General features: G+C 37.8%; 1 protein-coding gene across 2 annotated transcripts; it reads left to right on the top strand.

The window, feature by feature from the left end:
* Window positions 1-10657: 10657 nt before the first annotated feature.
* Window positions 10658-22896, top strand: efcab7 (EF-hand calcium binding domain 7). 2 transcript variants are annotated; one of them, XM_042416987.1, is made up of 13 exons: window positions 10658-11075; window positions 11596-11807; window positions 11997-12083; window positions 12624-12840; window positions 14789-14910; window positions 17388-17529; window positions 18436-18545; window positions 19039-19202; window positions 19822-19955; window positions 20052-20200; window positions 20411-20620; window positions 21624-21731; window positions 21945-22896. In XM_042416987.1, exons 1-13 carry the CDS (start codon window positions 10946-10948, stop codon window positions 22023-22025), a joined length of 1866 nt encoding a protein of 621 aa, XP_042272921.1. In that variant the 5' UTR covers window positions 10658-10945; the 3' UTR covers window positions 22026-22896. The 2 variants fall into 2 exon arrangements, with proteins under 2 accessions (XP_042272921.1, XP_042272923.1); XM_042416989.1 differs by having other exon boundaries at window positions 10994-11075; window positions 11700-11807.
* Window positions 22897-27509: the final 4613 nt, after the last annotated feature.

Below are 27509 nucleotides of genomic sequence, written 5' to 3'. Positions count from 1 at the left end.
GTGAACATCAGTTTTATTGCCATGCTGTTAAATGATATGATATGAAGCAGCTTCATATAAACTGTCTACATTTACCAAGTAGTCCGCTAAATCACCCCTAACTGTCTGGCAGAGACAGAGCCAATAATTGGACAGAAATTATATCTTCAAAGCTTTTACTCAACATCATTAAATATTCATTACAAGTCTCAGATACCACAAGGGTCCTGCGCAAAAGACCTGTACATTTAAAACAAAACCAGTGACAGAAAAGGCCTTAAAAAGAGATGATGGAAGGTGACATATCTGAACATAATGCTATAAAGTTGAAATACCACAGAAAAAGGTACAAGCAATTTCTTTCCCCAATCTCTCTGCAAGTTAATGACAGGCATAAAAAAATCCATTACAACTATAAATGTTATCAGGTCAGTGAGGGTTGCCTGTGCATCTGAGGCTCTGGGCCTGTAGCCAATAATGGGCCACAGGGACAAATAGGAGCCCAAGATCTGAGTTAACTGTTACTACAACAGGACATGAACACAAGGGGCCCATTGGAGAAGGCATGAAAGGTGTTGGTTTGTCCCTCTATTACACATTTATATAACGTCACGGCAGTTCATCTGGGAAGATGTGAGGGGAAAATAACAACTCACTCTCCCACTTCTGAAATGGGAACAAGTAATAAAGCAGCGGTGAAACAACTAATACAGCTGGAGTAAGATATTAAAAATGATTAAATCCATCAAATCAGTAATTCATGGGATAATTTATTGAAATTAAAGTGATAAGATTAGAAAGTGATATGTCGACCCATAGAAAATGACAATTCCATGACAACTTGGCAAATCCATCTGCTGAGGAAGATCATGTGATACAACTGAAAGCTGCAGAACAGCTACTGAATGTGAAGGATTCTCTGGTTTGAGCTTCTGAAATATGAAAATTTGATGCTTGTCTCCAATTCATATCATTTTAAAGTGAATGATTGGACAAAACAAGCAGTTTGAAGATGTTATGTTGGGCTTTGGAAACTTGTAACAGTCATTTTACCCTATATTCTGTCAAATACTAATCGATTAATCAAAAATTAACATTAATTGATCATTAAAGTTTATTAGCTGCAAACCTTAAATGAAATATTCTGTACGTCAGTGTATAAAAACCTGAATATAGACCAGATAATCAAATGTAAAAGCCTGTAGTATCTGACATTTTATTCCTAGTCACAAACATTAAAAATAAAAAGGCACAAAAAAATACTAATTGAAGCAACAAACCGCCTCGTGTTACCGTTCACACTGCTCTGTTTACACTAATTAGGTTTGAGACTGGAAACTCATATATAAATGTCACATTCAACAATTTCAGTCTTTGATAAAGTATCAAGTTCATGTGTCCGTCGGGTGTTAAAAAAAGTTATTAAATCAAAACCTTTACACAGAAGCGAGGCCTGTTTCTTTTTGAAGCCATGGTGAAAATAAGGAATCTGTCACCACTCGGCCACCAGGATGGCGTATCCCGAGTTACTGTGATTATGAACCTTGGATTAGAGGCAGATACTGTATCCTCATAGCTAAAACTTTGTCTTATTGAGAAATAAAGAACATCTCCCTCAGGCACCCCCCCCCCCCAGATTGCTAATACACATTAGATCCCAGTCTATAGTGAAAACCATTGGTAAGAGATTATTTGTGATGTAGCAGTGGTGGTCAGAGGGTATTAAAAACACCATGGAGCCTTCTATCAATCTCCAAAGGGGGCCTGTATCAAAACATTAGTTTTGTTCATGGGTGTGCTGGCTTTGTCCTTCACATGGCCTCTAAGGGTGATAAAGTGAGAGTTACACGATCCACCTTAGGCAGAAATAGGAAATGTTGCTGTGAACACCAGCTGTTGCTTAGGTCGACTCGGGCAGTGAGAGGCCTCGGCCTTCCCAGGCGCTGCCAAATAAAGAGACTACTGTGTTATAAGACAGTTTGCGCGCCCCCCTCCCCCCGCACTTTTACTTTTCAAAGGTGTTAAACTGCACAGGTGGGGAGGATTGCATAGTTTTAGCCATAAAGGGGATGAGGGTTGCCATTTGAAAGAACATTATTTGCACAGCGTTGCAGCTTTGTGGTTAATGTAGAATCAACATTTGTCAGCTGCCAGGCAGAGGCTCCGGTGGGTAGACGGGGGGCTAACATGTCAGAGGATTCGCTCCTACCGTTGCAGACACTTCTCCAGCAAATGAATGACGGCTTCCAAGACATCTCAGCCTCACAACTGACAGCACAGATTCCACATTCATCTCTTGCCGTATCTCCGTGGGATCATACGCACGGTGCTACACAAGAGGTGAAGAGCAATTCCATTAGCTGTCAACAGCCGAGATGCCTCGCTAACAAAAACCTGGGGAATATGGGAGAGGAAAAACATGATTGTAACCCCACTGGCACTCGGTGATATTACACACACCGCAGTCGCTGTCAAGATTGAACGTTCATACAAAGAAGAAAGTTAACATGAGCTACATTTTCCATAATCCGTGGGTGTTATCTGTTAACAATCCACAATGTATAACAATGGATTACTTACAGTATTTAAACCTCATTTCCAATTTTCAAAATTAGAGAAGAAATGGATTATTGTACCTCAGCCCATAATGGACTTCAGAAAGTCGTAGGAGCTACCCGTCCTCATGCCATCTAAAAAGAAAAATGATGAAATCTAAAGTAAAACATTTATAGTTATTATAAGTAACAATGCTTTTTTGAGAAAATGACTTGAGTTGTAATCAAGGCAAAACACAAAAGGCAGTAAAATGCCGGAAAGCAAATGCAGGGACAAATTATTATTAGGTAAATTAGGTCTACAATGTCATTATATCATTTAATAATGCTAATTAAAGCTGTAACCCAACCCAAACTTATATTTGCTGTGGAAAAATACTTATTTGGTTGCTGTTAATATTTCGAAGAAACATGGAAGTATATTTTTTTGCACCCTAAGATGAAATGCAATGACATTCACTAAATCAGAAATCACGTCTGAAAAGATTGCATACTCTGCAACCCGCAGTGTCGATCGAAGGCCGCTGGCTTCAGTTGGACCAAAACAGCCTAATATACAACTCCCTCCTTTAATTGCAACCGTGTGTTCAATCAGAAAGCATAAAACTCCCGGTGGGTAGGTGGCATCTGTCCGTGAGGCCTCTTAGGATTGATGTGCCAGAGTCTGGGAGCTGCCTGGGCTGGCAGCCCACGACCCTGCGACACAGCCCCATCACTTTTATGACATCTTAAGGAATCTTCTTTTTAATACAGCCCATTACTGCTGACATACAAATCTTTCCCAACGTGGCCACATCTATGGCCTGATCAATTTTTATACTGCTGAGCCGTCCCCTTTCCCCTCATTTTGTCATCTCAAAATTCACATTATACAGGATTTTCTTATGGGAAAAACGCAATAAAAATACGTCACCACCCTGAAGATGTGCACCAGTCAGTACTTGGCTGTTATTAAAAAGCTTCAGAGAAAATAAAATTTGTTTCTGTAGTAAGCAGAACTGTTTAAATGTTATTTATTTTTATGTTCCTAAGAAAATATATTGTGAAGTGCAGCATTGATTTAGAACATAACCATGTCTCGATACGGGTTGGAGGGGCTGAATTTATGAATCCTTTGCACAACTCCTTTAATTGAATTTTCCAAATCTCTCACCACACACAAATAATCAATACCTACTGCTGAGGGAAACTTGCCTCAGAATTATTAGGGCCTTTCTTTTTCAATTTTGTAGTCATCAGCAGATACAGGCATGGTGGGTATTTGTAATGCCGGGACTATACCCTGAGGATTTATGCTCGCCCCAAGCCTGATTGCTCACCAAAAGTGACTTCTTTAGAATGCTTACTGAAACTTTTGTTAACCTTAAAGGACGGTCGTAAGCGCTTCTTAACACCGCGCTCTCAGTCTGAGGAAAGAAGTGGTTTTAACTATCACAAGTGTAAGGTGGAAAAAGGGGGATGACGAGGCAGGAAAAAAGGGGGAGAGGGAAAAAAAAAAGTGAGTGGGAAGAAGACATAAGGAGGGGGAAGGGAAGTGGGATTGGAAGATTGGCCTTCAAGGTTTAAATGTCCCCATGGATTTACTCAGCTGCCCTGGCAGAGTGGAGGTGCCAGAGGCTCGACTTGGCACCTAAGAAAGGGAGAGCCCGGCGTACGGAATCGGAATACGGAGAAAGAGCTCTTCCTGGTGTGTAATGGCTGCCGTGGAAGTTGTGTTTCCAAATTAGCATGATTTTAAGCGTAGACAATATGCAAAATTGGCGGTAAAGATAACAAAAACATAAATTCAGTCAAAAATCTGTCGTCTGCTTTACTGCGGGTTTCCCTCACCATTCAGATATCCCTAAAGAAATGGGACAATTTTTACAACAGCCTAGAGTCACGGGATAGTTTGTGGGGATTATAGTCTTAATTTGAAGAGAACAAGCGTTAGACAATATCAAAATCATATCTTAATTAGTACATCAGTAATATTAGTCTACACAACTTCTTATTTGAAAGTGAACAGCATCTACATCTATTTAAACAGTTAAACAGTTATAGTTTTATTCATGTTATAGAGTGTTATGCCTGGTCACCTGACATCATGAAAAACATCCTAAGATGCCTGATTGCATTTCTGTAGACATTTCATGAAGCTAGATAAACATGCCCTCAGCCTCTCCGCCAAACTGCTCAGTTAAGTAAATGAACTGACGACCAACCTCCATCACTGATTTTTATGAAAAGTGTAGTGTGGGGGTGGAACAATCCGGTTTGAAAATTTGATTCTGGCTCACTTCATTGAGTATTGAGTCTATGAAGGGAAAACAGTTAATTACAATGATCTATACAATGATTTACACATTGATCACCACTGTGTTCCTCAAAAAAACCCCTCCGATGTGGTGGGGAAATAAGTCAAATCCATATTCAGTATGCATATATTAGTGCTTCACTGTGGTATTTCGATATGCCTATAAAGAAAGTAAAGATATACAATAATATACACACAGTTGCAACCCGTCTCTTTTGTTTCTTATCATTTTCATGCATAATATTGTACTTAATGATATATAATATTGCATCCAACAACCAGCACGTACAGTATACGTCCTCATGATGCACTCAGCCGAGAGTTTGTTACACTCCTCTTCCTTGAATTCAGCACATGGAGACGAAGCCTTAAGGCCATAGCAGCGGATCTAAGCAAACATTTTACACTAGAGAAGGATCATGCTTCACGATACCATCAGCATCATCTGTCTGGATTTCACGCTCAAAGCAGATATAGGACGGAACTCTGCAGCAGCTTTGAATAACAGTTTGTTTACTTAAAATGTGTGTCTCAATGCACATAGAGGACCAATTCTCTCCCACAGCTATCTGCCTTGACATTGTGAAGTCTGTTGTTGTAAGGAGGTTTATGCAAAACTGATAAATTTCACGGATCCACCATGTGACAAAAATGTGACATTCCTGGGGTGTGGATCCACAATGCATCATGTATGTTCAGCTCCCTTACTGGAACTAATTAAAATAATTTCTAACAACCTTATCGGAAAACAAGCTTGCCTTCTGACAATACCCCCTATTCATTTTCTACAAGTCACCATTGTATGATTGGATCACAAGAATTGCTTTGCTGCAGGCATAATATGTGCCTAAAATAATCAAATTAATTCTTTCCCTAGGAAATCTGCTCATTGACTTGTTTGTGTAGCCATAACAAAATGTTGTTTTTCTCCAAAGGTCGCAGAGAACACGATTGTCTGGGCAACTCAAACAAGCATCCACTGATGTTGTTAATGTTAAATAGCAAAGAAGATGAAGCAAGAAGCAAATCAAACAGTGAAGTAGTAACGGATGGGGTTGTCCTTGGGAATCAAACAGCCTTGTGACTACATTTGTTTTCCTGCTCATCCTGAACTCGACTGAACAATTGGGACGGATTTTTTTTTCTTACTGGCCTTTAAAGACCTACAGATAAGGTCATAATCACAACAGTCTTAAAAAAAAGGAGCTATTTAATGAAGGCTACCGCTGAAAAATGATGTGACCGTAACAGTCTTGATATGAATAAAAAGTGGGGATACCGACCCTCCACCCTGAGCGGAGTAGCTTGGCTCAAAGAAGTATATAACTTACACATAACTGACACATAACTTACAGGTGGAAATCTGCTATAAAATTCCTAAATAATGAAGTTGTCAAAATCAATGTGCAATTTGAGAATGTGACACAAATGTTGAATTTCCACTCTTATCCTTTAAACATGTGTGACGGGCTTAATCTTCGGTAAATCTTGTAATAGTGTTCAAATCTCAGATCCACTTAGTACATGGCCATAAAAAGCCCCAGAATAATCAATGAGATAGTATTCAGGCAGGGATAAGTACTGTAGGTGTGCTTATCTTGATGGTGTAAAAGCGTAAGAGCACATGAATGTCTAACACTGAGTTGGGTTTATTAAAGTTATTACCAGGAAAAGTACCTTGACTGTGATTCTTGTGATTTCCCTTCAAAGACGACTCTGCTCTGGATGCTGCAAAGACACAAATACCATTGCGATTATTTTAAGTGGGAACAAATAAATCTTAACCAGTTAAATCTATTTCACACCCAGTTGAGTGAAAAAAATGGAGAGAATTCTTATTCAACCTCAGATTTGACCGTACTTTCTGATATTCATATTCAGCTGTGGCTTTGCGTACTTACTCAGCTCTCTGTGTCTCTTCAGCTCTGTCTTCAGGTCAGAAGAAGATCCAGTGAGCAAACGTCCTTGTTCACTGCTGCCCTCTGCTGACTAATTAAAATACAGAATCAAGGAGATAATAAGGAAAGCACAAAACCCCCCAGCAACACACAAGAAAAATGTAGCACACCGAAGTGGAAATGAAAAAAAACACACACAGCCCTGCGAGCAGTCACTCTGAAAGGAAAAGCCATGTCAGAAGTGAATATTCAGTATGTAATAAAACCATCATCTCTCAATCGGAAGATAAGATGGAGACAGACACATTTCCGCCTATTCTAAAGATTTAAGAGCAAAGAAAAAGTCTTTCTCACCAGTATTTCCTCTAGCTCTTTTCTGGCTCTGATGAATGCATCCACCGATTGTTCCAGTTTAGATCGCAGGGAGTCCAATCTGGTCACGGCAAAAGAGAGCGGAGAGAAAGTGATACAATCAATGACACCTTCAGATTTCCTCATATTATTGTCTGGCAGTGTGAATAAATATGCCTATACATAGCATCATACTGACTAGTTATGTCTTGTCTATTATGTTTAGATCAGTAGTTAACATTCGTTTAACTGGGTGATCCTGAACTCAGCCTAAAGAAAAGAGGAAAAGACTGAAAACCAGCGTGGAAAGGCAGGTAATTCAAAGAGATGGTGCATATAATAAGCATAAAAGCATAAAATTAAGAGAATCTTTTCATGTTTATCCTGAATTTGTACTTCTTTTTGTTCAAAATTATGATTTTCTATGATCTGAAAGGCTGTCTATAACTAAAAGATTAATTATCTGTGTGTGTAGCCACACCTGAGCCCTTTTCCATCTTTGTATTTTTGTTCTTTACTTATTTAAGTTATTGTTTATCAATTATCTTTGTCCATTTTACTTGTATGTTAATGTATTGTTTTGTATTTTAATGGTTTGATGGTGTCCAACCATAAATAAAACACTGCTGTGCTTCAATGTCATATATCCTAATATGACATAACCAAGTGAGTGTTATGAATGTACTGTAAACTGAGCTCATGTAACGTATTAGTGACAGCACTATAAAATTAAAAAACTAATGCTTGTCTTGATGGATGGGCCTGACACCAAATGTCTGCCTTGGCTAAGGAAATGGTTCTTGTGTTAAGTGACTCTTATACAACTATTTTTAGTGCTATGTAAATCACTGATAATTTGGCCAATGATGAATCTCCGTCATTCCGTGTCTCCTGTCATTAAATTCTGATATGTCATTATGACCATCAGGAAAGTGTGGCAATTGAAATATGGCAACTCATAAAAGGGAGTTCTCTGTAACCCTTTGAATCTGTGCTTTTTAGAGGCTTTGGCTTTCCATGTATTAGCAGTTCCAAATTTACTTGCAGCTTACCGCTAATTCAACTTGTTGATGAAAAGGTTAGTCTAAATGAACGGAAATTGCAAAATCTATTAATCTGATACTCACTTTTCCAACTCTGTCTTTGGGGCGTCTTGTTCACTTGTGGTGACTTTAGCCTTGCCTGTTGATTAAAGACAACATCCTAAATAACACAAAACACAATCTTGAGTAGACAATATACAAGTTGCTGTTGCTTTGTGGTCTGACAAGAACGCAGTATTATTTCCCCATACAAAGATTACATTATACACAGTATGACTTCAATTTAAAGTCACAGTCCTGTAGAATTTCTTTTTCCAGAGGAGGATAAAAACCCAGGTGGTATCCTGTAAATGCAGTTGCAAAACGTGCACAGGTGTCTACCATTTCCAAGGTGGAGGTTCTCTGACAGAAGAACTATAGGTGACATTGAATTCTTTTAATGTTAAATCAGTTGTCTTTTAAATCTTTATTCATGCAAAAGAGGGTTACTTAGAATTTAAGAACGTTTCCAGCCACGCCCTCCCTGCCAAGATTATAAACTCCTGTTTAAGGAGTCTGAACTGCTGACTCTCTGATTAAAAGTCCATTTCTACCATTTTTAAGCCCCAGTTGCCCCGTACTTATTGAGACTGGTCTTCTCAAGTTGTCTTGGAGAAAAAACAATCACAACAGTGAGCTCATAAAAATCAGGATTTAAAATTGAGAGGTGTAGTCTGTTTGAGGTTGAGTGTGCAATTAGTTAAGACACACCTGTTTGAAGTTATTTGGGGCCATAATCTGTTTGGGTGTGAGACACAATGACAGACATCTCTCTGCAATTCTTAGCAAATTGACAATTTTGCACAAGTCTGGACAGAAAATAAGATGTCGTAATATGTGAATAAAGAAACATTTGTCCTGCTTCTATGTGTAGCTAATGCTTAAGAGGTATTTGGACACTGACATGTCTTCACAAATGTGTAATGATCAATGTCAACACACCTGCTTGAGAACTTCCAGTTCCAGTCGAAGGTGGGTGAGTTCTTGATGGTACTGGTATTTTGGAAGCTGGATGCTATTCAGGAAAGAGAGAAGACAACATAAGATTGAAATAGGCTCTGTGATAATATGAAAAATCATTCAACCATTTGAGAATCCAGAGAAAGATTAATAGAAACCATAGACAGCCAAAGGCCTACACTTTAAACTTTTAAACCATGTGATAAACAAATGTGAAAGCAGTATGTTAGCTATGATCAGTTAATTAATTTCATGTTACATGTTTTGTGTCTGTCTTTTAACACCTTGGGACACCATGTTGGATATAGGTGCTCTCACTTTAACATGTTATCACTTGAATTGGAGTATTTGTTAATCCATATATATATCAAATCAAATCTCAAAAAATGCCAGTAACCCTTGTTAAAGGACAATGTATTTACTTACATTAGTGGCATTGTCCATGTCCAGAGGTCTTTTGGCCCTTTAAAAAAAACAACAATATCCAGTATTAATGCACCGCCTTATTTAGTACGAAATTATATATATACCTAAGCAATTCCTGGTTATTTGAAACCTCATTTTATATAACAGCAAACAAACCCGAAACAAGAATTACAATATTTATGTAGAGAAAGGTCATATATGAGTCTGCAGCAGTAGCCACTCTTACTCGCCCCACGGCCTCATTACATTTGCTTTAACGACAGTGCATGAGAGGCACAAACTTGACCACAATTGCTACTTAAGTTTTTGGTAAGTAAAATATCTGGGAATATTACAGTAACACCGCGACAAATTAAAACACATTGATAAGGGTACAAAAAACTGTCTAAGGAGCAAACCACACCATTCAGTTCCTATGACAGTAAAACAACATTATTGATGTGTAGACACAGACTATATAGCATTAGTCCATATAACGTTATACTGTACTGTTTGTTTACAGTCATTGCCAGTGGTGGAAAGTGACTGTATACTAGTACTCAAGTACATTTTGCTGCTAATACTTATATACTTTTACTTCAGGAGGATTTTTCATGCAGGACTTTTTACGTGTAATGGAGCAAGTTATATCCACATTGCTGTATTGTTATCTTTTATTTAAGTAAAGGATCTGAATACCTCTTCCACTACTGCTCATTGCATTCACAACGTTTGAAAGAAACTAGTTTTATATAACAGAAGCATCCTTGGAGTAACGTCATCATTACGACAAATATGAAGTAAAATAAGACACTGTTAATAATACTCACGGCATTTTCGAGTTAGTGAAGAGCTGTTTCAGCCAACAGAAGTTTGTTTGCCATAAAATAATTTATGAAACTGGCGCCTTTGCTACACTCAAAAAGTTCGTGTACAACATGACCTGTTGCTTATATAGTTCCTAGTGGCGCCTTTTTGCAAAAATGACTCGAAATACGTAACAGACATTTTGAATCCAAAGAGCAAATCATTATTCAAGTTTATAAAATTGGGCTCGCTTTTATCAGTGAATTACTTTTCTTATATGGCTTAAATACATTGCGCTGAAGTTTTTAACAGCAACGTTTGTTTCTGCCGTGTCGTTTTCGGTGGAACACTGGTGCGTTTTTGTTTACCTAGCAACAGGCAGCAGATAGCAACGGTGTTTGACAAATCACCGTGTCACCGCGGGAGCGAATTTGGTTTCAATAAAATGTATTCTGCGTGCGTTCAGACTATTATTACGGTGTGATGAAGCGCCGAAATATTTTAATTTAGCCTAGCTTAGTTGACATATCTGGCTGTCGTCTGGTTTCTACGCTAGATAGGACTAAGCTAACGTTAGCCAGACTGATATCTGACAGCTATCTTCTTCCAAAGATGTCTTTTCAAGAGTCACCTCGGTCTGCTGATGAGGAAGAGGCTTTCTACATGCAGTGTAGAGCCGCATACCTTGCTGTGTTCAGATCTAGTTTGACAAATATCGCTTCGAGACAGCAGTTATGTCGTGGTAAGCTAACTTATGATGATTAGTGCTGTCTGCAGCTTGTTTAGACAACTGTTAGCGTGTGCTACGTTTGCCAATGTGAAGGAATTATCAGGCTTAGATATATTTCTTTTTCATATAATTATATAACATGCAGTTATGTAAAATTCAACTGGATATGATATCTCAAAAAATCAATTTTGCTGGCCACTAATTCGGTGTGTCACTGTAAATATATTACTTTGATGAAGAGCTGGAACAAGCTGATACAGAATGTAAGATTGTATAATAAGTTGATTTAACCTCAAAGCTCCTTAAGGGGAAATAAAAGGGGAGAAAGGTGCACGTTGTTTGTGGTAATCAGTGGTACAGATGTTACAATGTGCAAAAAAGGGGCTCATTGTGGCGGATTTTTAATTTTTGAATAATGTGCATGAGATTTAAAAAGTCTGTCAGAGAAGCTAACTTACCAGAAAAGAAGAACACACAGCCACCTGTCTTCTTTACTTATAGATTCAATCCATTTCCCATTTGTCTTATTTAGTTCTCCAGCAGGCTGGTAGAAATCCATCCCACGCCACTCTCAATAAATACTGGACGCCGAGAACTTCTAAACTGAACTTTGATGACTTTTGTGATATTCTCAAGTGTGAGAAGAAAACTGAGGAAAATGAGCTGATGAGAGCTTTCAAAAAGATGGATGTGAACAGTGACGGCTACATCACACATAGTGAGCTGGAGAAGGCTCTTACCACTGTGAGTAGCTTAAAGCATTTTGCATCAGACACATTTGCAACCAGTAGGCTATAATTTGATTTAACTTTTATTTTTCATATATGTACTCTGTGAGAAGGAGTTTTGGTTATAATTGTTCATGTTGAAGGAGCTGAGGAGCTGTTTTTTTCTGGTGTTTCCACTACTGAAAAAACATTTTAAATCTTACAGAGAGGAGAGAAAATGACCACTGAAGAAGTGAATGCTATTTTCACATTAGCTGACATCAACAAGGATAGAAAATTGGACTATTCAAAAGTAAGTTTGGACAAGCATGTGGTGTCTTCTTTTCATACTGCTTCTATCACCACTTTGCTCTCCGTGTCCATGACACATCGGTCAGGTCCTTGTGTGTTCAAGGCTATGAAAAGTGTATATATATTTTCATTTCATTGTGCAATTACAGATAATTAATGCTGTAGAGTAACTTTAAAAATATCAGCCTAAGAACAATGGTTTTTATCCCAAGATGTGTGTAGAAAAAACTTTAAGCTACGACCAAATTATACTACTTGCTACAACAAATTATTATTTTTATGAACCAGTGAAGGTACATTATAAAAATGTCTCTCTTTTTGAGTCATTTATCTCTACGTTTCACTTTTTAAGAAATATAATATTTATGATAAAACATAGAGTAGACGTGTCAGAGAAAACACAACTGAAGGTAAACATCTTAGCTCTCCTGTGATTTGCTTAAACTGTCTTCTTCCTTCATAAACAATTCTGCCTCTCTAAATTGCCTCAAAACAATGCTCATGTATCACCCTCTTACTACTGGTTTCCTTTTGCTGTCAGTTCTGCAGATTATTTGTGTCTACAGTAGAGCAGTGTCAGATAGCTGCTTTGGAGAGGCTCGAGGCTGATGCCAAGCTGAAGAGACAGAACTTTGGCAGCCAGTCATACAGCCCTCCAAAACCCTCCATGTCATCGGTATCATCAGCAGCCCAAGCAGCAACTCACCCTCAGCCTCCAGAAACAGCCCGGGCAGAATCAGACACTTCACTCAAGAAAGGTACAACATGTGGCTTCCCAGAACTTTGTAACATAAAGCACCCTACCCCCAGAGTGTATGTTTTGTAATGTTTCGAACAAGAATCTGTTTGCGTGGCACTAACAAAGGCTCCAAAGTTGCAGCCTATGGTGGCTGTTCAGCGGCTATACTTCAGATTCCCATTTTTAGATGCATACACGTACGCACCGATTGCCCCAATACGCCTCACCGATTAGTTTTGATGAATAAATAATAGCTCTGTTATTGATCGATTTTTCACTCCCCTGTGACAAATCACCTCATTAAGACAGTCCATACATCATAATAGCCACACAATTAGAGCAGCTTGTTTGGAGGGAGGAGACTGTAAAGTGCTGTGGTTTGGGTAATCATTTTTGCCATTTAGAGATTGACAGAAGCTCTATCTGCACGGATGAAAAATGCTGCCTTTCAACTCTGGATTTGGAGAGAGAGCTCTTGCCAAAAAGATGTGTTTTCATAACTTGAACAAGCAAGCAAGGCCCGGCTGGCATCGAGTGCATCTTCAGCCTTCTGCAACGTCAGATAATGAGCCAACAGAGAGTTTTTTTTTATGTAAAATACCTCACCTTTAACTTGTTAGAACCAGCATGTTGAGGGAAGGAAGAGAAGAACAGAGATCCTGGATGAGGGAGCCGGGGACAGGCCCGCTGTGGGAAGATAGATGGGGTTGATTTAAGTGGTCAGTCCATGTTCATGTTATTGATTCCGGGGGATTCCACCACTTCTCACTGGGGAGATGATGAGGGATTAGACGGTGGTCGAGAGGAGGGCCCAGTCGACCACCGCTGCAAAAACAAATGAGCTCCCAGATAGTAGTCGGGATTATCACATTATTGTGCCTCACCCACGTATTGATTTATACCTGTTACATTTTAACAAGGCGATGACATGAGATGCTACACGATCGCACGTGTTGAATGGGTTATTCTAAGAGCTCAAAAACAGTTTTGACTGCTGATTTGGACCCTGAGAAATACATTGTAACTGTATGCAGCATGGGTCACTTTGGTGTGTTTTCCATATGGTTCAAAATAATTGATGAGATGCGTATTAATAATGTATTAGGTGCTTTGAATCTAATATTTATTTGTTAGACCAGCAGATGAACTGTCATTGTGTTTCTGTGATAATTGGTCGATTGAGTTTGAACCACCAGTGTTGGAAAAATATCGACATTCAATATAAATCCACATCGGAGCTTTTGTTAGGCCACGTTTCAGCGCGTCTTTGTCCACATTCACACAAAACAGCTACAATTTGATCCTCTAGATTAAAATACTGTCATCAATACAAAATAGATCTATGACAAATACCATGACAGTGGGTCTATTTGTTTCTCTGCTTCAGTAATTTGCTTGTAAGCCTATCACATTACTTCACATCGTGATTTCCCAGGCTTGGAAACAATCAGACCCCTCATTAGTGAATTGATATTTTCTGTCTTCAATTAGTGTTCACAGAAAGCATGCTGTTATGCCATTTGTAATTTAAAATGCCTCTATAATTAATTAAAAGGTGGTTGAACTTGAGATCGCACTTTCTCAGAACCCAAATGCAAAGTAGCCGTTCTCACTTAAACCGGGGGAACGGACTTCTGAGAAGACAGATTACAGTGTCAATAATGTTGTGCAGCTCATCTCTCTTTTAAAAGTGTGTCTACTGTTTTCACAGGGGAGGGTAGTACTTAATATTTCAGACAGTCAATCTAGCTTTCTGTTTTGCTGTTGCAATGTTACAATTTATTAATTTGTTTATAACAATTTTATAACATGTACTTTAAGCATTAGTTTTTATGGGCTAGCATCTGTCTATGAGAGTTTTATATTTGTGTCTGATGTGTGTGTGTGTGTGTGTGTGTGTGTGTGTGTGTGTGTGTGTGTGTGTGTGTGTGTGTGTGTGTGTGTGTGTGTGTGTGTGTACGTTTCAGATAGCCGATCATCCTCTCGTCCCTCTTCCGCTCGCAGCAGACGGTCGTCCCTGTCAAACTCCATCACTATGACATCCAGCAGCACTAAGACCAACAAGATACCAGAGCCCTCTGGTTTACAGGTAACCCTCTCTATAGTCATAATGATTCATCTGTAATCTGTTATTTTTTCCATAAAAAGTGATTAATCGTTTAATCTAGTAGTAGTGAAGAACGGCCATTATATGTTCAGAGAGCCCAAGATGACATCATATAAATGGCTTGTTTTGTTTGACCTGAAGTCCAAAACCCAAAGATATTGAATTTACAGTGATATGAAACACATAAAAACAGCAAATCCTCATATTTGAAAAGTTGTAACAAGAAAACATTCTGTATTTTTGTTTGATTAAATATCCATGCTAATGAATCAATCATCAAAATAGTTACAGATTGATTTCTGTCAAACAACTAATCAAATAATCGACTAATTGTTTCAGCTCTAAATTATTTAAGAAAGACTTTTAGAGATTTTTTTATTTATTTTTTCTGTCATCCATGAAAGAACCAGTTTGAAAACTACTTTCTAATATTTAACAAAGTAATAATATAAGTTCATTTGTAAAATCATATATCACTTTTTAGCAACCAGTCGGTTCCTGTCTACTAATGTTTATAAATGGCATTTGTCAGCAGAAAACTTAATTTAATACAGCAATTTATAGTAAGAACTCATCCGTTACATGATTTACAGTATATGCTTATTATCTTCTATAGGCAATATACTATATTATGAATCTGAAAGATGTATTTTTAATACCATCACTGACAAAACCTGTAAATCGTATTGTGTGAGACTCCATGATAACAAGGACCTCGCAGCCCTACTGCTCCCCCAGTGTCACTGTCACCCAGTGCTTTTGATGGGCGAATTTAGCCCTGAGTGGATAGATATACACCGTATTGATTCCACGCTCTTTGTTTTTACTCTTTTTGGCTTAACCTCGGCTGGTTTGCTTTACAGCAAGGGGGAGAAAAAAAAGTAAATAAATAAATAAAAATAACAGCCCCTTGCTCTAACTCTCAGGTCCAAGCGCCGTGTTGAGATTGGAAAGGGCCAGACATCATCGAGGTGAAAGAATGTGTGTCTAGAGATTACCTCTGGGGGAAGTTCTGCTCGCTATATTGGCTTCTATATTGCCACAGGCTAATAATTGGGAGGTGGTGGGTGGAGGGTTGACTGTGTTTTTGTAGCAGTGTGAATGTGTTTGTGTGTCTTGTGGGATGCAGAAGTGTCTTTATGCATAAAAACCTGACCAGTAAGGATTATTTTGTATTATAGTATTTGGGAGGATTATAAGAATTACAAGATAAAGTAAAGGTTGTAATTTAATGTGTGTGTATGTGTTTGGGGTTGGTTTGCTGTCCTGCAACACTCTGCGTAGCAGTAAATCAGACCCGTGGCCGGAGCAGGTGACAGTGCCTGTATTAGTCTGCAGGCTGACCCTCTCTCTATGGGGGCATTGATTCTGATGTCTTTAAGCAGTGGACAGGTGCCCATGGCAATTTCCCTCATTTAATATTGTCTGGACAAACCACTGAAGTGTTATGGTTTGATCTTTTATGCTTCTCACAGCCCAAGATAAATACTCTGAGAAAATGGCTTTTCTCTAAAGGAGTGACATGCTCCGTCTTTATGGTACTTTCTTTGTTTAACTTGCTGATTTATTTGTCCACTAAAAGGATATATAGCCTATTCCAGACTCGCTTGGCCCTCGGTGTCCTCTTACTGCATGTCCACATCAACTGTGTTTTCATTTAATGTGTCTCCAATGAGTGTAATGAAAACTTTCTTGTTTTGCTGTTCCTGTTCAATTTCAAATTATTACCTAATTTCAGTTGTGCTGCCAGACAAAGGAACAACAAAATGAGAGAAATATTAGGATTCATAAATATTGCCAAAGTAGCCTCTTGATAGTTTTGAATGACCGGTGGCCCAAGATTGAAAAGGCTGTATTTATCAAAGTTAAATGGACTCCAATTTGCCATATCAGTTCCAAGAGGGAGATTTGCTTCAGCCTTCAGCAGAAATGTAGTGTAACACTTCTGCCCTCCTCTGGATCAGTGTGAGTATAACAAGTATTTATGTGCTGCTGAGCTCACATAAACACTGTAATAATGATTATGCCCCCTGAAGGTTGCAGTGGTAATTATCACAACGGCAGTTTCTGTTAATCAAGTGAGCAACCTCACTGCTGTGATTGACCGCTTAATTTACTTTTTTTTTATGCCAAAATATACTTCCCCTGTCACAAGATCAATCCTCCTTTTAATAAGAACTGCAAATTAGTTTTGGTTTCTGTTGAATGAATAAATGCATTTTGTTGTCAAGCAGCAAAACAGTTTGTTGGGATTTTTTTCAGGATCTAAACTGAGACCACAGATCACAAAACATACCAGGATACACATAAAAAGATATTTTGTATATAGAATATTTCAAAGGGCTTATGAAAGCAAATAAGCTGTGATATAGATTAGGAATCGATTAGCCACACTATGTTAGTTTTTATAAATGCCCTAGGCCTGTCAGTTAAACAGATTTTAAACTCTATGCTTCCAGGAGTGGCATCACAGCTACATGAAGGGATGTTTCTTTCTGGAGGATGATGGGAGTATCAGTTCACTGCAGTACCAGCTCCACCTGCCCCAGACAACCAGCGTCTATCTAACCATCCAACCCCTCAGCCTCAGTCACAGAGCTGGTACTCTCACTGTTTTATATTACACATGAAATCAACAATTCATAATAATAGTCAAAAACGTAGTAAGTATTGTTTACTCTAGGCAGGGTGTCTTTTTGCTTGCAAGTTTCTCCTCTCCTTGTTGAACATGGGTTAGGGTTGTTTCTAGTGTCATACAGTATTGTTGCATATATTGTTTTGTATAATTGTCAAGTAAAGTTTTGCTCCAGTAATTTTGACATTATAAATAATGATTTTGTAGGATATTAAGTAGATTGTTTTCCATCACAGTGGAAGCATATTTATGAGAAACAATCAGAAGAGTGTCCTGTTCATTTCATAAACCTGTAGTAACATTGAATGGACTGATTTAGGTCATATGCTTTAGTAAAAACTAAAGAGAAAACGATTCCATCAAAGTCCAGGCATCAAAGTTAAGCTTGTTAGTTAAGCTGGACTTCATTTCATATTAGCCTGTAAAGTGACTTCAGAAATATAACATTTTCTGATTTCAGCCAAAATGATTACACAAACCTGCATGTATTACTTTTTATTGTGTCTAAAAGTGCTGTACATTATTTTATACATTATATTCTATTTTTTGTATATGGCTGTTCTGTATTTGTCACATAAAATAATATACAGTATAGTATAGTAAAGTCTATGGTACTTAACAACCATATGAACATATATTAAGGGTATAATGTTGTAAATATGTATGAAATTACATAATGGCCACAATCATGTAACACAACATGCACAAAAACATATATTCCTTTAAGTAATCTTGTTTTTTTTCTGTTCTGTTCTAATATTTTCTAATTTTCTAATATTTACAATCAAAGTGGACATGTCATACAATAATCTATACATACAAACAAATGCAATTCTGAGGTTTAAAAGCTGAATCATGTGTTATTTTTTCAGACAAGCCTTCCTCCTGGATGACAGTGGACACATCCATTTTTGTCATGTCAGCTGGGGAAACCAAAGAGGACTCGATGTTTGTGTGTTTCACAGAGTCAAAAGACAAAGAAGTATGTTTGTGTGGGTGTGTGTTGAGAGATGTACATTTTTTGTTAAATTCTAAATCATTCATTTCATTTTTCCATTAATTATTTACCCCTTGTATCCTTGAATGCCACATGAAAGTTATTGTGGGTCCACTGACTTCCTGCCAGGCACGGAGATTCCAAAAGTAGAAACTTTTCCTGAGATAATGAAGTTGATATGACACTTGTTTTAACAACAGCAAAACATTGTAAAAAATATCTGTAAAAACTTTGCAAAGCACCCTTAAGTAATGAGTCAAATGCAAATATAGGTATGAGTGGATTTAGTTCAGTTGACTTACTCAGCAGCATTTTAGTGAAAATACATGGACACACAAACTGAACATATGACTGGATACATGAAGTTTGGATTATTATATTTTTATAGACATTTTGTTGTTTTGCTGTTTTAGGAAAAACATGTGATCAAAAAAAAAAAGTATTGTTTTTAAATTATTTTGCCCTTTTATTTCCACAGAAGTATGTTTGGAAAGGAGAACTGAATGCTGGGACTTACTACCTGCTTCCCTTCTCCAGTGGCTGCAAACTAAAGAAAAAGAGCAGAAAGAGCCTTTCTAATAAACCTGTAGAGCTCGTCTACAAGACTGACACTGGAGAACTAGACCTCACCAGGGAGCTCAGGTGTGTGTGTCTGTGTGTTTGCTTGTGTGCTTGTATATACTGTATATGTGTGTTTATGTGTCTGTGTTAGTCTGTGTCCAAAGCAAAGCTCATGACTTTATCTGCTGGATGTTAGTTTTATCTTCACCTATTTTCACCAGCTTTGATTACTGACCAAAAACTTTAGACTACTTTTATAGATAAAATTTGTACTTACAACTGTCTTTCAACATATATGTCATCTGAAAATAACATCAGGGTTTTAGCCTGGGAAAAGACATACTGTAACATAATCTGTGCTTTGAAGCACATCTGGATCCCTGCTTAGCCTGGACAAAAGTCTGGGCTGATTTGCATAGATGGATTGATAGTAGAGCTGCAACGATTAATCAGTGAATCAATTTAGTCGATCAACAGAAAATTAATTGGCAACTATTTTGATATTTGAATAATCGTTTCAGTCATTTTTTCAAGCAAAAATGTTAAAAATTTGCTGGTTACATCTTCTCAAATGTGAAGATTTGAAGCTTTTTTGTGTGATTCAGTTTGTTGCAATCTGCAAACTCACCACTAGATGCCGCTAAATCCTACACACTGCACCTGTGTGACATTTTTGTGTGTTGCTCCCTGTTTGCCACAGGGAGGTGCTGTCTGACATCTTTGAGGTGATAGACCTGGATGGGAATGGTTTGCTCAGTCTGGAGGAGTACAACTTCTTTGAGCTGAGGACAAGTGGAGAGAAGTGTGACAAGGATTCCTGGGCTGTCTGCAAAGGTACATCACATAAAATTTGTTTTCACAAAATTGATGTAAAATGAATTGGATTGAGGGGCCCATTACAGTTCTGCTTGCTGTTTTTTTTGGCTACAGAGAACTTTGACATGAGGAAGAACCAGCTGACACGACAGGGCTTTATGGAGCTGAACCTGATGGAGGCCACAGAGAAAGACGGAGATCCTGCTGACCTGTGGGTCACCCTGGAATCAATGGGTTACAACCGGATGCTGGAGCTTGTGGAGGTGGGTTCACACATCTGATTTCACTCAAAACAATCAAATATAGGCATAGATTTCAGTTTTGGTATGACATGGCATCATATAGTCCAAATATGCCACAATTAAAAGCTTACACTTGAAATATAAATGCACTTTAACACACACATCAAGAAAAACACATCCAGACTTTCATTACACACTTCCACTGTAATAACTAACGTCCCCCTCCATCAGGCTTGTCCATTCCAGATAGATGCACACTGCGAAGGCACTCAGCCATCTATCCAGCCACTCAGTATGGACTCGGGGCCCAAGCTTCTGAACCAGGCCCTCCAGAAGTCCATCACAGCCAGGACAGGAGCCAAATCACTGAGAGGACACGACAACGTCTTCATCTACACCTACCGAGGAGAACACAGGATCTCCTCTGTCATAGCCAACAAGGTACACAACAAACTTTGTCTCTGAGTGATTTTCATTCTGAAACTGAGACATCCAAAATCTGACTTGGGGACATACAGTGTCATAGATCATGAAGTTATATAGTATAGTGAAGTTACCTACACAGTTTAGCAGCATTGCAAAGAAGAGGCATGTGAACATTCCTGTGTGATCCTTAAATAGTCATGTATCCTAATCACCACTAGGGGGGATGATAGTCCAACTCAGAATGAGTGAATACTGTTTGTAAGTTATTTTGCAGCAAACCAGTAAACAAATGGACAGAATGACAAATTATTATTCTTAGCATAAATTACTGAATGATAAGTGGTACTAATCATAGACCATCAGAGTGTTTGATTATTGTCTAGAGAATATTTCTGCATCTTTTACTAGACTTATGTTAAACACTCTGTCTCAGTATTGACAACTCCTACAGTCGATGGTTGCCAGAGACCATTCACCCTCTCTTGTAATTGATATGCAGTGGTTGTATCCATTCTCACAGCAACAGGAGCTACTGTGAAAGAATGGCCTGATGACTGAAAGGAACTACTGAACAGGGGAAATGGTTTAGATTATTACCAGTTTATCCAGTAATCATGAAAGTGTTTATGTTGATTTGTCAGTTATTTTGTGTTATATCTATGTGTAGTCTTACATTTAAACTTCAATGACACTAGTAGCACTGGAGACTAAATGTCTTAAATGTAGCAGTCTTGCAAACCACACGTATCCACAGTAGCTACAGTTGTGTTCAAATGGCAGTAGTCACATAGAGATGCACTTTTCCTGAGATATAAACAAGGTAGATTACATTGTTTTACATGTAATAAGAAGAGGATGCTATTTTTTTAGATTATAGAGTCCTATTAATGAATTAAATTGTCAGATTGTTTAGCTGTTGCAGCCAATTTCTACATGTGTACTGTACATATACTACATATTCCCTGATTTCAGTGAAGAAAGCTGACCAGTGCAGTGACCAATACCTTTTGTGTTACAGTCCAACCAGAAAGTGACGGTTCATGTGAACAATGAGCAGAGCAGGAACTGCTGCAGCAGTAGAGGCATGAGTGTGTTTGCTGTAGAGGTGCCAGCCAGGACTAAGATGGTATGAAGTCTTCTTGTGAAAGTGGTCTCCGTTGTTATTATTATAATCAACAAATCATAATCATCTTGATATTGTAATAGTTTCCATTCTACTACATTCAAATTCACAAGTAAATTATTACTTTTAGATTTAAATAAGTACTCATGGGATGATTTAATGGAATAATTATGTGGTATTTTGGATGCTAATACAAAAATATGTGCTGTCCACCAGGTGTGCCAACACGTCCTGCCCATCAGTGAGAAACAGGATTGGACCTACAACTGTGTGGAGACTATACTGCCCTGCACGTAAAGCTGTACTCCCATAAAGGATTCACTGGTCTTCTAGTGATACAGAATAGCTACTAGTGATAGTGATGGGCCGAGTTCATTCATTAACCAATGGTTTCATATGTGGTACACAAAGAATAGAGAGTGTTGTATATCTATATGAAAATTATAGTTACATTTTGTGTGTACTAAGTGCAACCACAGTCCAGTTATATGAAAGTCCAACCAGTACGATGCCTTATTATTTTAACTTAAAGCTTAGCTGTGTGTTCTGTAAAGACTCAAATTTGGAATATCGTCGATCACAACATCAGGAGTTGAGACACTCTGCCTACTTACAGCCAGCAGATTCCTCAGCCCTACTTGCACAAATCAGACAACATCACCCAGCTGCTGTATCAGAAGTCCCATGCATTAGTGGCAGCAAGAGGTGATCACACAAGGTACAGTTGATAATGATGATAGTTGTTACTGCTTATATGCTGCTGTTGTGCAATTTATTTCCTGCTGTTGTCTCTGTTATCTGAAGAAATCTAAATGTGAATTTTGTTGTACTAATTTAAACGAGTTTAAAATAGAATGTAATTTACCATATTAATGATCATTAACCAATTGTATATTTTCAATGTAAATAGGCTTTATCATAGATTTTACTAGCAGTTTCATATTAGTTGATACATAACACAGTTTTCCAACATCTTAAAATCACAGTTAAAAGAAAACCTATTTTACTTTGTTAGCTACTTTTTTAATGTCACAATATACAGTCATGTAATCATAAACAAACTGAATTTTTTATTTTTTGACTTTTTATATACAGTATTTTGCTTCAGATTTATCAGTGTGAATGCTATTTTTAATACTCACATCATGTAACAGCACATGTAAATAAAAATGTCCAACCAATATTTCTATCACATCTTCATTAACTGATATCTGTTGTTTTCACTTTTGAATCCATCCCTTCATTACGTTTGACATTAACGTCTTGTTTCTACAGGAAATACATAGACTCTTCAAATGCCATTTCACTGTGACTTCAGTGATCAGCAAGGGTCACAGTGTTTGAATTACACAAGTTTGATGGTTACAAAGATCATGGGGATCCTGGATTTCTTTTAGCTCTCCTCAAAACACAGAAGATGGTTTTGATGAACAGAAACAATAGTGCATTGCAGTGAAAGTGTTTTAGTTATCTAGGTTATGAGTAACAGTTATTTGTCAGTATGACAGCACTGTCCTGCTGGATATGTGAGGAAGGAAGGACCCAAAATAGAGTGTACTGTAACATGTAGTCAGGACCTCCTTTATGTTAACATTTTGCAGTTTAAAGGCTTTGTAAGATGTAATGTAGACATACTGACAATGCGACATGGGTATACCTTTTTACATTAAGATCAAGGATTGTGCCTTAGTTCTTGTACTTTGAGCCTGTTTCAGCCTGCATGAAATCGGTGTTACTCTATCGCTATTGGTCACCACACTCCATACTAATAATGCAGTGTGCGGTTGCCTTTGGATATGGGGATATTCAGTTGGCAATGAAATGCATTCCTCAGCATTGCGCTCAGGTCTAAACTTTATTTGCCCTTGGCCTTTCCAGCTGAGAACAGTCTTGACCTCCTATTTATAGCTCTCAAGCCATTATTTGCCCTTTGACTTTCTCTGGTGAAACAGTAGAGCCGACTAACTAAATGTCACATGGCATATGAGATGTATTTAATGTCCCGAGCCCCTGTCTGCTCTTCCTTGTCCAACACAGAGAGTTAGTAACACCCCAGTGCTCGGGGCTGTTGGGCTTCAATGTTCAGTGGGTTTTTTGAATATTGTGAGACTGTCAGTACTGTATTATAATTTAAAATTCATTATGAAATGTTTTTAAAGAACTTTATTAACTTTAATGTAATTTTGTTTGGACATTTTAATTCACTTAATAGATTGAAAGTCTTCAGGTTTGAACATTAAAATAATTGTTGAATGGTAGAAATGGAAATGGAGAATCAATCACTTATCAATCAATCATTCATGCTATGAACTAATGTAACTAAGGGGGAGTTAACTCTATTGTTTGCATATACTCTGCATTTCTCCTGCTTTTAAGGATATTGAGAGATACAATTATATACGTATTCATTATATACAAATACATGAGGAAATCCCTCCCTTACTCCCGCACACACACACATAAACACACACCTAACTGTTGTGATGGCAGGTCTAACGTTCAAATTTGTTCTGCTTAAGATGATCAAACACACTGATGCAACAGGCAAACAAGTAGTGGCCTGAAGTGGGTGGTTTCACAACATTCTCCCTGCGAAATTCACCCTTTCACTGAAATAGAATCATATATTCCGACATCTTTAAGTATTTTTAAGGATAACGTAGTCAAATTTAAATCACATAGGATAATTAGAAAATTAGTGATCCTATTCACTTTTTGTTCATATTTTCCGACCTGTTGTAAAGGTTTGGACCACAAACTTTGCAGTCATTGACCTCTCTGTGCTCGGGACGTGACCTCAATGGTACAAAGGTCTGCTCAAGCATGGACAAATGTAAAGCTCCATTGATCCTTTTCATCATTAGAGGATGCTGTTTTTTCACCCACATGTCGATATATAGGTTAGACTGCAATTTCAGTTACCCCTGATGATTGTAAGAGCAGTACCACGCTCAAAGCAACTTCAGCAGGGTGGTTGTATGCTGCCACAAAGTGTGAACGTGGGGGATTGTTATGTTGCACCATGACAACCATTGAGGACACTCAAATCATGTCCTCTTTATTTTTATTTCATTTTTTGTGAATTTGGAGTTTAGCATGAAGAGTTTACAATATACAATTAAAATCTCTCAGGGCCACAAAAATATAAATATGTTTCAGCATTTCTCCATTCCTCGCAATTTGCAGAAAGTCTTGAAACACCATTTAAACATACATGTTGGTAAACAAAATTTACTGAAAGTATAATTGAGAGAGACATTTTGGGGGGTTGTCTGGTCAAAATTATCTAAAGGTAGGGGTGAGACAATGAAAGATGGTCCTGGAAGTCCAGTTTGAGTAACAGACCCATGAGTTTGAAGAGTTTCAGATCCCAAAACACTGCAGAGCAGATTGGGATACTCTGAAACATAATTTTATGGCACTGAAAAGATGTCACTGCGGCAATTATTGTATCTTCAGCATGGCGATTGAAATGAAGAGGTAAACTGTAAAAATAAAGTGTTCACTTTAAAAAGTAATCTAGATCAGGAACATGTAGTTGCAAATCTGCAATTTTTGCCAAAACTCTCTGCATTGGCATTCCCACTGAATCTATGGAGTGGCCTTAGATGCAATATTCATTCAAATGAGTAAGTGGGGCTGCAGTGTTTTTTATGCAGGGCTGAAGTCAGAAGATGGGCTTATACTCTCTCTCCCCTCATTTTATGTCACTTCTCTACTTTTGATATACTGATATTGATTATACAGTATATATGCTATAAAATAAAGGCAAGAAATGACAGAAATAGAAAAATACTTTTGAAAAATTACCTGAGGGTGGTGGTGGGTTCCTGGTGGGACATGACAGTATTTCTATACATACATATAGAGATTATGTACCTATATTGTGTGTACTTTGTATTTTTCTATATGCAGCTGCAACACTTCAGTCCAAGACAATAAAAGTTTATCTTGTTTATTTTTTAATTCATTAAGAGTAGAATTGATTTATAACACTTAAGGACTGTATCTGAGGGGAAAAAAACGATATCAACACACCATTTGTGTTCGACTGCTAACCATTTGTGTTTCATTTTAGCACCATTCACTGTTCAAATAGCAGGGCACATCTATAGTTTTAATGCCTCTCCTCATGTGGGGGCAGTATTAGATTTAATAAGGTTATATTACAATAATTAGGATTTATAGGAGCCTTGTGTTTATTACAGTAGATTTGCAAAAAAAAAGTATGTAAAAGTCAAAACTTTGTACAATCTACAACTCTGCCTGTGCTTGATTATGGTGATATTGTAAATATGCATGCTTCTCCCTCCACCTTAAAGCCTCTATACTGTGTATTACAGTGCACTGCGCTTCACCACAGGTGATAAATTCCTCTCACCATTGCATCTTATCTGAAAAGGTGGGATGGTCATCAACAAACAGAAGGGAGCAGCATTGTATGTTGTTTATTTATAAGGCGCTACTGAAAAAACTGCCTAGTTACCTCTGCTCACTGGCTACATTTAAATTCAGTACTTACAATGTCAGGTCACAGGACATTTTAACATTAGCTGCACCTCTTGTTCACACTGAACTTGGAAAGAGTGGGTTCAAATACTCTGCTGCATACAAATGGAAGAGCTGCAAAAAAATATGAAGTTACACTCTCTAATTTCACTTGAATATTTTAAAAGGCTGCACTTATTTATTTACAATCCCACTTGTAATGGCTTTTAATAATGTGAAAATAATGTCTAATTTGTGTCTGAATTTTCTGTGCGTCTGTCTGTCTGTCTTAAACTGTATATGTTTATTCTTGTACACAGAACTCTCATTAAAAAGATATCTGATCTCAGTGAGACTTCCTGTTTAAATAAAGGATTAAATAGATAAAAACTTTCATCAGAGGGCCAAATATTTTTTTTCTGCAGGGCCGGACTTGTCCCACAAGCCACTATTTGCTTACCACTGTCTTATCTATATATCTGCTATCTATAAATATTGCAAAATTGTGATTTATGTATTTGTTATATAATACCCCAAAATTAATGAAAGGTTAAGGTGAGGAAAATGCACATGATTGCTGCTGGCTGAATAGACTGCCAGCTGCAGCAGCTGCTACTAGCTGTTGCCATCAGCTGCTGCTGCTACAAGCTCCTGCTCTAGCGAGGTGAGTTTATAGATCTGAGTTACCTCTGCTATGTAATCTGATTAATTATCATTGATTTTCATGGAACACAGGCCAATGGCAGCATTGACCTGGGGACATGAAAATCACACAATTTTCATGGAACACATTGTCATAACCTGGCATCCTTCCACAGGGCCCAGTAGAGCATGCTGGTGTGATTCTGCTCACAGGCTCTACTGGGAGAGAGAAGAAAGGACATGGGGGTGTTAGAGGTTATGGGTCGTACTTGCATAAGCATTGGCAGGATTGCCCATTGGCATTTTTATTTAGTTTGACTACTTTAATTTTGGGCTTCAATTTCAGCCTGCTTATTTTTTGAATTGAGGAATATGAAGTTTCAGTATTTTGTAACTATTGAAAATACAGATACTACAATATATTGTCCAAAGTGATACCCACAACACAGGAAGACTGCAGTATTTATGTAAAAAATATCCATCCAGAGATGCAACACTGAAGGATTAAGTTAGGAATATTGCTATGAATTGCTGATGTGTTTCATATAAGCCACTATAGTACTAAATCTACTAGTATTTCAATTCAATCAATCAATCAATTTTTATTTAGATGGCACCAAATCACAACAAAAGTCATCTCAAGGCACTTTT

Source organism: Thunnus maccoyii, chromosome 7, assembly GCF_910596095.1.
Source record: "Thunnus maccoyii chromosome 7, fThuMac1.1, whole genome shotgun sequence".
NCBI classification, from domain to species: domain Eukaryota; kingdom Metazoa; phylum Chordata; class Actinopteri; order Scombriformes; family Scombridae; genus Thunnus; species Thunnus maccoyii.
Note: the sequence above shows the minus strand (reverse complement) of the source record. Positions and strands in the feature narration are given on the sequence as shown.

What these genes read in the sequence shown, in the direction of transcription:
- efcab7 (XM_042416987.1), top strand. Translation starts at nt 10,946, where the DNA reads ATGTCTTTTCAAGAGTCACCTCGGTCTGCTGATGAGGAAGAGGCTTTC. An exon ending in TGGAGAAGGCTCTTACCACT is followed by an intron (nt 11,808 to 11,996) that starts GTGAGTAGCTTA and finishes TAAATCTTACAG; the next exon opens with AGAGGAGAGAAAATGACCAC. An exon ending in CAGAGTCAAAAGACAAAGAA is followed by an intron (nt 18,546 to 19,038) that starts GTATGTTTGTGT and finishes TTATTTCCACAG; the next exon opens with AAGTATGTTTGGAAAGGAGA.